Source organism: Centroberyx gerrardi, chromosome 13, assembly GCF_048128805.1.
Source record: "Centroberyx gerrardi isolate f3 chromosome 13, fCenGer3.hap1.cur.20231027, whole genome shotgun sequence".
Taxonomy (NCBI): domain Eukaryota; kingdom Metazoa; phylum Chordata; class Actinopteri; order Beryciformes; family Berycidae; genus Centroberyx; species Centroberyx gerrardi.
Window position 1 is genome coordinate 22,589,531 of NC_136009.1, and position 12,184 is coordinate 22,601,714.

General features: G+C 44.6%; 1 protein-coding gene across 2 annotated transcripts in view; it reads right to left on the minus strand.

The window, feature by feature from the left end:
* Window positions 1-64: 64 nt before the first annotated feature.
* The window catches only part of LOC139915226 (rho GTPase-activating protein 29-like), a 33,020-nt gene continuing 20,900 nt past the window's right edge, over window positions 65-12,184 (minus strand). For both annotated transcript variants that reach the window (XM_071903753.2, XM_078287661.1), the window contains 15 exons: window positions 12,103-12,167; window positions 11,844-11,954; window positions 11,641-11,721; window positions 11,006-11,173; window positions 10,396-10,533; window positions 9,616-9,803; window positions 7,530-7,702; window positions 6,714-6,848; window positions 6,043-6,141; window positions 4,875-5,038; window positions 4,338-4,526; window positions 3,915-4,052; window positions 3,218-3,450; window positions 2,332-2,632; window positions 65-2,003 (listed from right to left, as the gene is read on the minus strand). In XM_071903753.2, coding sequence (XP_071759854.2) covers window positions 831-2,003; window positions 2,332-2,632; window positions 3,218-3,450; window positions 3,915-4,052; window positions 4,338-4,526; window positions 4,875-5,038; window positions 6,043-6,141; window positions 6,714-6,848; window positions 7,530-7,702; window positions 9,616-9,803; window positions 10,396-10,533; window positions 11,006-11,173; window positions 11,641-11,721; window positions 11,844-11,954; window positions 12,103-12,167 — 3,356 coding nt within the window. In that variant the 3' untranslated portion in view covers window positions 65-830. The remainder of the gene's footprint in view (window positions 2,004-2,331; window positions 2,633-3,217; window positions 3,451-3,914; window positions 4,053-4,337; window positions 4,527-4,874; window positions 5,039-6,042; window positions 6,142-6,713; window positions 6,849-7,529; window positions 7,703-9,615; window positions 9,804-10,395; window positions 10,534-11,005; window positions 11,174-11,640; window positions 11,722-11,843; window positions 11,955-12,102; window positions 12,168-12,184) is intronic.

Genomic DNA, 12,184 nt, shown 5'->3' on the forward strand with positions numbered 1-12,184 from the left:
TGAAAGGCACTGAAAGAACAAAATCTCCACTGGAGCAGAAATAACAGTTTGAACTACACTTTTAATTTGCAGCAAGAACTGTTGCATGTCGTTTTTTCTGTATAGTCACATTAATTTGATGAGACAAAATTACTGTGACGAACATGCAGTATGAATGAATATAAAACGTAAACAGATACATAAGGTTTACATACTGAAGAAGATGTACCAATCACAGGCTATATTGGACAAACTTAAGGGTAAAAGGGTTGAACTCTTTTTCTTACAATTAAAAACATGTTAAAATACTTCCTCTATTCCTTGTGGAATACAATACAATGTCTTCTAAACAACATTTAACATTAAAGGCAACATTAGAATTTGAACCTGCATTGAGTAAGTGCATCGTGTGGTTACAATAAAATATCATTTCATAACAAATCAATCATTGTACATGAACTTGTTTAAGTAAAACAACAAAATGATAGGCTTACAATTCTTCTTTACAGACACAAATCATTTTTGTGACATGTATAATTTCTTTGAGAGAAAAATAGACAATTAATCTATTTGTTATTTAAAAAAAACATTAAACATACAATGTTGGCATCACACTTTTACTATGAGCATGTTCCAAATGGTTGGGAGACCAACCACTGTTTATGCCATGACTCCAACATGTAACATAGAATATATTAGCACTTGTAACACTTTCATGGTTCATTTTCACAGGCCTACACTGGCTCTCTCACCTTCTCTGATAAAAAATACATGTTTTTCCCCCCAATTTACACTATGGCACAGGTACATTTATATTTACAAATATAAAAACGTTTTTTGGCTTGTTACGTTCAGACAAAATGGGCCTCTCTGTGTTCCAGTTCTTGCAGCCGCCGAGGACGCAGTCTTTGGTAGACGGGTTTGGCCTCGCTGGGGCTCAGGTCATCGGGGCTGCTGGGGGGCGGGGACTGGGGGGGCGACAGGGGGGCGGAGGTCGAGACCTCAGGGTCAGTAGAGCTGTCTATGGAGTCCTGCGTCTGGAGCCTTGTCTGTGGGGGGCTGCTGTGGGCGGGGGATGTGGTGACTACATGGGTGGGGTTGGTCGGGGAGAGGGAGGAGGTGGTGGTGGTGGTGGTGGTAACAGTAGTGGTCCAGTTTGGAAGCGTCCTGGCTCTGCTGCCTATGGAGACAGGAGGCTTGTAGAAAGTTCCGGGAGGGGGCTGCAGAGTCCTGGGGGCCCTGAGTGTAATCGGGAGGCTTGTTGAGCTGCCAGGCTCACTGACTGAATTATCTGTGTCATTTTCCCTTTTGGAAGTCCAGACAGGCTTGACTGACACTGTGTAGGGGTGATTGGGGAATATGGTGCTAACACTACTAGTGGTGGGGAGCACAGACGGAGCAGTCACCGGCCCAACAGTGGTTGGTGCAACCGCCTTCGCAGGCTGCACTCCGGAGCTGGCCGGTGGCAGGTTGGCCACTATCATGGCCGTCCTGGGAGTGACATCGTAGTGTTTGTACTTCCTGTCCCAGGTCCTCCTCTGCATCGTCTGCGTGTCGATGAAGGGCGTGATGTAGTAGGTGCTGACCCTGGACGAGCCGGTGGGGCGGGGCTTCTCCGGCTCGACCACCTCCTGTATGGTGTCAGCGGTGGCGTCCCGCTCGGCGGGGTTAGCGTCAACGTTAGCAGCAGTGTTCCGGCTATTCCTCTCGCTGACCTGGGCGGGGGCGGGCAGACGCTCCAGCGGCATGCTGATCGGCCGAGACACAAGTTTGGAGCGCTGCGTGCGTAGCTGGACCTTTGGTGCCATGGAGGTGGAGGGGGAGGTGGAGGGGAGGTTGGGGCTGGGACGGCCAAACACCAGGGTCGACCTCTGGACGTCAGCAGCACCAGATGTCTGGATCCCGTTGAGTCTGTCCAAGGCCGACACCTCTCTTCTGTCCGTTCCTGGCTGCACCTCCTGCACCTCATCCAGGATATGAGAGGAGGGGATCACTGATGAGTGCCTTTTGTACACTTTGGCACTCTGCAGGGAAATGATACCAGAATTGAGTTAAATTCTGAGCACAAAGTAGCAATTAATAGTCAATCAATGAAGTTAACTTTAATTTTTGTGGTTAGGAAAAAACCCCCACTAATTTCTCATTCCTTGGAAATGGAATATTAAATGGTCTCATCACCAGAAAAGACAATTTAAACAATTCAAAACAGAAAGGATGGATGACCTAACAGAACAGAACAGACACCCTCTCTGTACCCCTGTACTGCAAACCCGAATCAATCAATGCGAGTCCATTCAAGAGTCTGTAATGCGTTTCCAGTTCTTTACCCACACCCCCAAAATCCCTCCTCACCTCTTTGATGTCCACCAGGGAGGTGGAGTGTCTGCTGAGCCTCTGCTCCTTCTCCTGGGGGGTGAGTCTGGGGGAGGCCTGGCCGGCCGCGGAGAGGTCAGAGCCGGACAGGGGCGAGACGTCGAAGATCATGTGGAAGTGTCGCACCAGCAGCTCCACCATCAGGGCCTGGTAGGGGTAGTCCACCAGGGAGGACAGCGACACCTCGGCGTCCGTCTGCCGCGGCTTCACCAGCGTCGGGCCGAAGATGATGCCCAGGTTGCTGGCAGTCATCTTGTTCTCCTCTGCTTGTTCAGTCACTCTGGGGGGCGCAGAGATTGATTGTGGGTTTCATTTTTAACAGCGATTTTTCAGATATCAATCAAACATTTTAGCTGGGTTATGAGCAAGGAGACATTGACTCCGAAATAGGCTTAGATCAACATATCAGAGCCAATATTGCCTTTTAATAAAAATTGGATATGATGGAGGTTAAGATATGATTTTACTTAACCAGCTTCAGGAGTGACAGTCTGTAAAACCTTAATGAAACCTGCCTTACGGTGCCGTTAACCAACTTAAGAATTTCATTAGCATGGGTTTAAAGTTATAGTTTTAGTGTCCTATGATTTTTGGCATGAAAATGGTCAAATCTGAATATGCAGAATGTCAGCACAAAATACCCACTCATCAGCTTCAATCCAAAAATATTGGTATCAGTATCGGCCATTAAAAACCCATAAACCCGACTATCAACAGAATGAGAGCCTTGTGTACTTTTCTACTGCCTCTGTGCTATGAGGAAGTGCAAATCTCCGTTTACTTATGCGGAAGTTCGTTTATCAGTGCATGTGTGCAGAGAGCTGCTGACAGAAATCATCATCACGGACTAGCTGTGGGTCTTTACCTGTGCAGGTGAGCTATGAGGAAGCGCAGCGTCCTGTAGTGGGCCGGGGGCAGCTGGCGGAGCAGGTCTCGGATCTTGAAGATGACTCTGTTGAGCTGGATGCTGAGGCCGCCCTTCTCTCCCGTCTGGGCTCCCTGCGCTGCATCGGCCTCCTCCACGATCACTCTCTGGCACTCCTTGGCCAGGCCGATGAAGTCGTTGTAGTATCGGTACAGGATCAATGGCTCTGGTAACTGCACATGGAAGGGAATCAGTGTATTTAGCATTGGGGGGAAAAAACTCGGAACATCAAGTTAAGATTCACACAAACCTGAGTGTTAAAAGTCTTAAATTGGCAATATGTAATTCATAACTCATACCTAATATAAGTAATAACTAATGACTAATATATGTCTAAAAATAATAGCTGAGAGGGCATTCTTCAAAGCAGTATAAATACATCAGAGTAAAAACAAACAAGAAAGATCGCTAACTAGCTCCCTGGTTTCCACATTAGTTGACTGTGCATTATGGGGATTATTATATAATTCATCTTTGATCACTAAGATTGCTTGGCTGAAACTACCATTTCTATAATGAAGAATCTAATTTAACTTGTGCGTCACTATATACCACAACAACAATCTTTTTTCATATTATCACAAAAATGATCCTCTCATTGTCTCACTGTTAATCAGTAAGCGATTGTGAGGCCCACCTGTCTCAGGTAGAGTTTGAGGACATTGCTGATGTCATGAGGTGAGAGGTCAGACAGCTCAACCAGGTCCTTGCCGTTTTCAAACGCCTGGCAGAGCTTCTCCACACGCGATTTGGCACCATTCACACGATAAATGCCCTATGAGGGAAAAACATACACAGATCAGTACACTTCTTTGGCTAAAAAGGAGAATCAGGGGAAATAATCTAACTGCAGAATTGTTTACTGAATTTCGTTGTTTTTATCAACTGTAAAAGAACAGTCTGAGATTGTGTGCTTATACCATGAAATAACCAAAACTAGGGTATCTCTAAAGCCAGTGCTGTTTAAAAATTCAATACTTGTATGTCTTGACACTTTGAGAAGTTTGAGTCCTAAAGACCCAATCAGCTCCACTGTATGCCTCCTGAAAATTGAGTTTACCTTGATGTTGAGGGCTCGGCTCTCGATCTCAGAGGTACACTTCTTGATAATGAAGGGGATGCCGTCTGCGCTGTTCTTTGCTGCCTGGGCAAAGTCGATACCGAACAGGTGCAGTCTGCCCTGCAGCTTCTTATGGCCGCACTGGATCGCCAGCGTCTCCAGACACTTCTTATGGCAGGCCAGGGAGCACTGGCCAGGGAGAGGAGAGAGACACAGCCAATTAAACACAAGTATCAAGTGGGTGATCAACTGATTGACTGGCAAACTAGCAAACAGCCAAATGGCAGCATATTTTGTCTGTCTGCTAAATTTGCATTTTCTATAACCACTTTTGCAGGAAGTCAACCTGTCACTTGCAATGAGTCTATACTATTATACAAAATACTTTGGCTGCTATGAGATTAAACTAGCTGGTGCATCCTGAATCCACTGACCACTGTGGCCAGAAAAAGGTATTTTCACACCCTGCTAATCTATGTATAAACACATGGCACCATTACACTTCCTGGAGCTAATTAAAGAGTAGATGTGCCGTACCTCCTCACACTCGGCTCCGTGGAAAACGACCAGACTGTCACACTCCCTGCACTTCGACGGGGCTCGCAGTTTCCTCAGCTTGTGGGTTTGGGAGGCCTTGGACATCTGAGCGTTTCGGAAGGGACCGGGAGAACTGGCCGTCTCTGTCACCATCTCTGCCAGACCTGAAAAATCAGACGGAGGAGCCAGTGAGGACACTTACCGACTAGAGAGGCGACTTCATGCTGAGCCCTTGATATTAGGTCAGTCTGAAGCTGGACCTTGGTCAGGGCTACTTCTTCCCTAGAGAAGTGACTATGCCAAGCCTTTGTCATTGGCGCTAAACTACGCAAATAGTGGCTTAAAATAGTTTTTGGTATTGTATTATTTAGACAAAACATTTCCTGGTCATATAACCAAATGCAGATCTACACAGTAATTCACAGCGACTTCAAATTCTGATGTGAAAAAAAAAAAGAAATCACAGCATAATTAGAGAAAGTCTCAATTTAATTCACTTATTTGTTTGAAGAGCGCAAACTGGGCCTTGGTGAAGGAACTTGCTCATTGGAGAAGTGACAAAATCACACCAAGCTCTTGTTTCTGTAGCTCGACCACACAGGCAGCAGCTTTAAATATTCCAGTTTTAGTATTTTAGGCATAAAATCACTTCCTGCTCGTGTAACTAAACACAGGCCTTAATTCACTAAGACATTTTTAGAAAAGTAGGTCAAATGGAAGAGCTGGAGCTTCTGATGCTTCAAATAACAATGAGAAAATAAAAATAACACTTTTGCCAACTGGGAGAGGTCAGCGCAGATACAGGAACTGTACGCTGAAGCCATGCGCCAAAACTAACATGGCCCCCCCATCTGTGCAGCTGTGCAGAGTGTAAAAACATCTGATGTAAGAGAAATCGCACATATAAAAAGCGCTACGTGTTGCAACGGTGCAAATGTGTGCAACTGTCTCTCACTATTTCTCCCTCCCTGCCTCTACTTCCCTCTCACATAAATCGTCACACACACACGCAAAGCAACATACGCGCAATATGTGTTGTGGGGTGTGCTACCACAGACACAACACACAAGTTAGTATACACATTAACATACAATTGCCCGAGGATGAGGATACACACAGACACAGTCACAAACACACACACACACACACACACACACACACCCCTTACCATTGTCTGAGGGCGATGGTGGCTCTCTCTCATCCAGGTCATCAGCAGAAGACATGGTGCCAGTGGAAGGAGTTCTGGGCAGCCGTCGTTTGAAATCACCTGTACGAATAAATAAGAATCAGAATCGCTTTAATCAACAAGAAGTACAAGAAATACGCAGGAATTTTCCTTGGTGACATTAGTGCAGAGTTGTATCGTCAATTTACAGGTACGAGGACAACAGACCCTCAAGGGACGGTGCAATACATAAGACAGACAGTAGACAGTATGTGATGCTCTACATACATAGATTCAGTGTTCAGTACTTTATAGCTTTGTGCGGCATTTAGTATGGTTTCAGTTGTAGGGGGAAGTTTGCTGAGTGACTAGCAGTGCATGAGTCCAGTGTACAATGAGGAAGTTTTACTGAAAAGAAATACACTGAGCGTTTTCTTCCTTGTTTGTTTTGTCGTCATTTAGCAAGCCAAATCAGTCTTGATCAGCTATTTTCTTTTTGCTTTTTTATCTTTTAAGGTGAGATGATTATAGGGGTTTATTTATCTCACCTGCATCAATATTTTCTTTCCTTTTCTCGTCTTTCTGTTTCGCCATTTCTATGTGCAAATACACTCAGGACATATTCTCAAAGATGAAAATCTCGATTGCGGATCACGGCTGTAAAATTCTCATACCTGGGCTGGCGGTGGGGGAGTCCATGGACCTGGACTCGCTGCTGCCTCCAGCGCTCTCCGAGTCGCTGCACATCCCTCCCTGGCTCCCCTGACTACCTGAGGCCCAGGCTCGCAGCGGGACCTGGCCTCTCAGCGCTGCAGGACGACATACAGACCGCCGGTCACACACAAGCAGAATAACAGACAAATATGACAGCTAACCATTCTGTTATATTCTCAGCTACAGTTTCAGTTATTTTCAGGGCAGAACGGACACGCAGACTTTCCAGACTTACGATTCGTAAGCAACGAACAGCTCAAACTGTTTTGGTTTGAGACCTGAGAAATTTTCCATGAGTCAGGACAGTGGGCAAGTCCCTGAGGGAAAGTCCCCAAGACACTTGTATAAAGTCACAGGCAGGTTGATCTTGTGCAGAGATCGCCTCCCACCCTGAGCTGTCTGACCTACTCTAACTTTACTGATCACTCTGAGTTCGGGGCTCACCTAGTTTCCAAAACAATATCCATTTTGGAAAAAAAAAACTCCTCAAGTTCAAATAAATTAAAGATTATCCAGTCTGTAAAAGTGACATTTTGTCAACCAAGAACTGAAGTTACCTGCTGTTCTTCAAAAAAGTGTCAAAATTTGTTTACATTTTATGTTATCACTCATTTTGTAAGAGTAGGTGTCAATTTTCTCAAATGGCAACTATCTCCTCTAGAGTACGCTGGTGTTTATAGTGCCAGTGAATAAGGCTAACTTTGTGTGGCATGCAATCATGACGTGGGTTCATAACCTGAACTGAAATGTACATGGATGTTTTTGAGTGCGCGCACCTTGTATGTCTGTGCTGCTGTTGGACCGCCGCTCGCCAATCCTCCTGGGCCGGGAGTGGAAGGGGCTGTCCACCTCGTCTCCGCTCAGCACGTCACAGGAGGTGATGGACGCCTGCGACAGGTTGCCATGGGAGGAGTGGGTGCTGTCCACCGACCTTTTGTTGAACACAAACCTGGGAAATAAAGAAAAGATTGAATGCGTTTTGATGTGTGATTTTGATGTGTGATTTGAAGTGAGATTTTTACTGTCCCATAGCTCAAAGTCACCATAATATACTGTATCTGCGGAGGTTTGATAGGGTTCTTGACCAATATTAGTGACTCAACGATTACTTCACCAGGTTCTGAGATTTCTGGCTTTCAAAAACTCACTTTCAGGCCCATACACCCCCACCCCCAACCCACCTTGCATTTTCAACTACTTAAAGATGGAGGACGGTGCTATGAGCAACCGGCAAAACAACACATTTTGTTCTCTAGCCAAAAAAGCGAATGACAAAGCAGTATTACTCTTGCAGTATTTTGGAGCGTGATATATTAACTCTACAGCAGACGTTTCTGTTGGATCTCTGCTATTATTAGCTAGCTTACTCATTCTATTGTGAAAATGTGACTTCTGTATTTCTGTCCAGTACAGCCTACCTTAAGCTGTGCTAGAGACCTCTTAATGTTGTTGCAATTCCTTGGTTGCCGACAGAGGTCGATAAAAGTAATAAATCACTTAGTGCCCTTTTAATGTGTTATGATAAAGCATCCAAACATTTTCAGAAATGCAATTTGTGGGGCGCCCCAGTGGCTCACTGAGTAGAGCGCGTACCACATAAGACTCAGTCCTTCTTGCAGCGACCCGGGTTCGAATCCGGCCCGCGGTCATTTGCTGCATGTTCTCCCCTCTCTCTTCCCCATACCTTCCTATCTCTCTGTCAATAAAGCATAAAATGCCTAAAATAAATCTTTAAAAAAGAAATGTAATTTGTACTAGAGGCATAACTAGCACTGAGACAGAGGGACAGATATAGAAGAAGAACCAAAACTAAAAAGTAACCCAGTGGACTACTGCACATAAAAAACACTTCTGTGGCTTAACAATGATGGTATGACTAACTTGGCTCAACCACTAGATTACAATTACATTCATAACCAAGCACAACATAGTTTTTCATCAGTATGAAAACCTGTGATTCATGCTGAACATCGTTGAACTACAGCGACATCTTCAATCATCTTACCATGTGAAAAAACAAATTATACGTCCACCCAGTGCCAAGAAAGCGATTATCAAACAACGCATTTCTGAGGCCACATGTACTGACACTACTGTCGAGTGTGTGCGTGTGTGTGGTAAGCTTATATTTGACACTGCTTTGATAGTGCAAGTAGAGTCTTAGGGACAGCTCTAAACCAGAGCCAGAATCTCACGCTCGCAATCTCCCCTGCTGCACTCAGCCTGCGCCACAGATATTTCCTGAGGAAGGGCAGCAAATTCAACACGCATTCTCTCTCTCCTTTACTCTCTCTCTCTCTCTCTCTGTCACTCCCTCTCTCTCTTCCTCCCACTCTCTGACTCATTGTTACCCTTGCTGAAAGAAGAACTAGGCACAACTGTAAACCAAGGACCGAAAACTTCTAAAGGACAGGAGACACTTAAAAGAAACACACACAGAAAACCGTGTAAAACTGAATCTAAAACTGAAACTTAAAAACAAAGACCTGAAACTACATCATGACTAGACAAAAACAAATACATGACCTCACCTGTGGCTTGGGCAAAATTAGGTGTCTTATATTATGGCTGGGTGTGCAACAATCCGCAGAGTGGTCAATACATTGTTTGAACTACAGTAAACCATCAATGCCGCAGGACTGTAGCAAGCAAATTTCATAAGCTGATTGCTGGAAATACTTTGCACAAAGCTGAACAGCTGAAGTTTGACTTTGGGGTGGTTAATTTCCTGTGTTGCAGAGTTTAATAAAACCAAACTTCTCATTCAAAGCATAGTTTTTTGCCGTTATCATTACCAGCCGAGTACAAATAAAAGTTTGTGTTGTTTCCAGAATGACAGTATGAGCCCGCAGGTGTCGGTACCTGGCATTGTCGGAGGAGATGGAGTCGGAGTGCAAGCGCTCTTTAGGCAGCTCTCTGGGCAGGTTGCGGACAAAGTCGCCATAACACTCGCCCGGCTCGTACAGCTTGGCGCTCTCACTCAGGGACTGGTAGTGAGCAGGGAGGGACACAGTCTGGGCCTGCTGCATCTGGAACCAGTTCACTGTCACCTGGAGGGGAAGAATGCAATATATCTGAATGTATGAATGAATGAATGAAAGAATGAGCGAGTGAGTGAGTGGGATAAAAAGACAAGACATACAGAAAGACAGGCAGACAAACAGTCTAACATGCATCGTTATGGACTTTCCATGCTAATGACTGATAGTATCTCTAGGTTCAGTCCAGTTAAGTTCATGGCACTAACATGGATAGGGGTCTAAGGGTTTGATTCTCACTAGGGACACCCATGCTAAAAATGTATGCATGCGCTTTCTAAGACAAACTGAGTAAAAGCAGCTGCGAAATGGCTTGCTATATCTTGTTGTAAGACTGGAGTGGTTACTTAGTCTATGAATGCCTTCAAATAAACTTTTCTAAGCCAATTACTAACATGATATCTGGACTTCTATACAATCTTAAGAAAAGCATGTAATTTAAAAGGGTCACTTTGGTCAAAAACTGCCCAAATACAAGATAAAATATGTAAATGCCAGCTGACTTTACTGGCACAACAAGCTACTGTTACGGTAAAAAGCTACAAATCTGACTCTAACTCTCCTCTCTGAGTTAATAAGTTAGTTAGCCAACTCCCCCACTCACAGCTTTGAATGTGAGGTCACACTGGAAGACCAGCTCTCTGATCTGGGTGAGGATGGTGCTCTTGGCGTTGGCCAGGTCCATCCTCCTGACGCCTGCGTCAGCCATACAGCTCCTGTACTGGTCCTTGGCCTCCTCCGCCTGCCAAAGCAAAGGATAGACAGAAGTGTGTGAGGATGTGGAAAAACCACTATAATTGCTAAGTGTGCAGGAATTCATCTGGCGTACACTGGTGCAAATAACTCAAGTCTCAAAGAAGCATACGTACATCCGTATTATTTTGCAGGTGCTGGGCAGTAAAAATGAATACAAAAAAGAAGAGAACACACTGCCTTTGCGTTCGAAACGTGGCTCACAGCATGTAAGAATAAAAAAGAAATCACACTTGGGAAAACAAAAGCAATTTGCGGGTATCCTCTTCTTTTTTGTACACAGGTGCAAAGACACAGTGACAATTTACAGGGTTTCATAGCGCCTATGGGCACAAAAGGCCAAAAGATCACATAGAGTGCAAAAAGAAGCTGTAAGACAGTAGACTATGCCACTATATAATATACAGGTACACAAAAAGCAGGGGAAAAGGAAAAAAACACTCTGCTGTCTTCTCCCCTACCTTGTGCAGGGCCTCCTCCTCCAGCCTCCTCTTCTTCTCCAGCTGTTTGTTACCGGTGTTGGACTGCTCCTCCTGGGAGCGGCTGGTGGACGAACGGGCTTTCTGGTACTCCTCTCTGCGCTGGGCCTTCACCGCTCGCGCCTTACGCACGCTCGCATCCGCCTCATGCTGCCAAAACCACAGAGATGAGCCACACACACTCATGTGATGCAAGTGTGACGTAGGTGTGCAAAAGCTCTCACAAAAATAAACAGATGTGCCTTTGTGGTTGATCAACCTTGTTCAAATATGAAGCAAATGCGTGACTTCTACGAAGTCAAACCATTTTTAAACAGTGAAATTTGCAATCCATGCAAACAACATTACCTAGAGGGAGGGGCCAGGCAGAAAACATTAAAAAAACATGCTACCTGGTACCACGTATTTTTACATCGGTGAACCAAATTTAAATGTATCTCTTGTATTTTGCTAGATTACCCCAATGTTAACCATGCTGACTTTTATATATTTAGCCATCTCCAGAGGCTGTAAAACAGTAACATGCATAACAAGAGACTGCTAGTATCACTAGCAAGGTAGCTGTAGCCCACAAGTACCCAGATGGCCTGTGTGTCAATACAGGGATTCTTACACACCATTTTCTTTTGCTCCCTCTGCCACTGCTCCTTGATGTCTTTCCTCAGCTTGTCCAGTTCATTCTTGCGGGCCAGTAGAGGCTAAGACAGAGAGGGAAGACCAACAATAACACTGAGGCACCCAATTTCAAACCAGGATTCAAAAAGGGTTTCAAAAAGGGCTTTGAGCATTCTTAGTGTCCAATACTAGCTGCCACTCTTACCTGTATGAATTTATTGGTTTGGAGAGCCATTGCAGTCTGAATGAGCAGCTGGCTGTATTCAATGTCATTCTTGAATGTGGAGACGTAGATATCACTGAATGGCATGTAGTCCTTTGACAAATGTAAGAAAGAAATGAAGGTGTAAATTTTATTTTTCCACAAACATTTGTTTTTATAAAGACATGGGTTGGGACTTCTGTACTAATTATACAGTATCAGCGTTGTTAATATTCTTACAAAAAAAAGGCCTCTTAGTTACCTGTTGACTTGCCAATGTCCTTGCAGACTCTGCCATTTTGGCATAACTTTTAGCATACTCAATATCTGAAAGAGAAATAGTT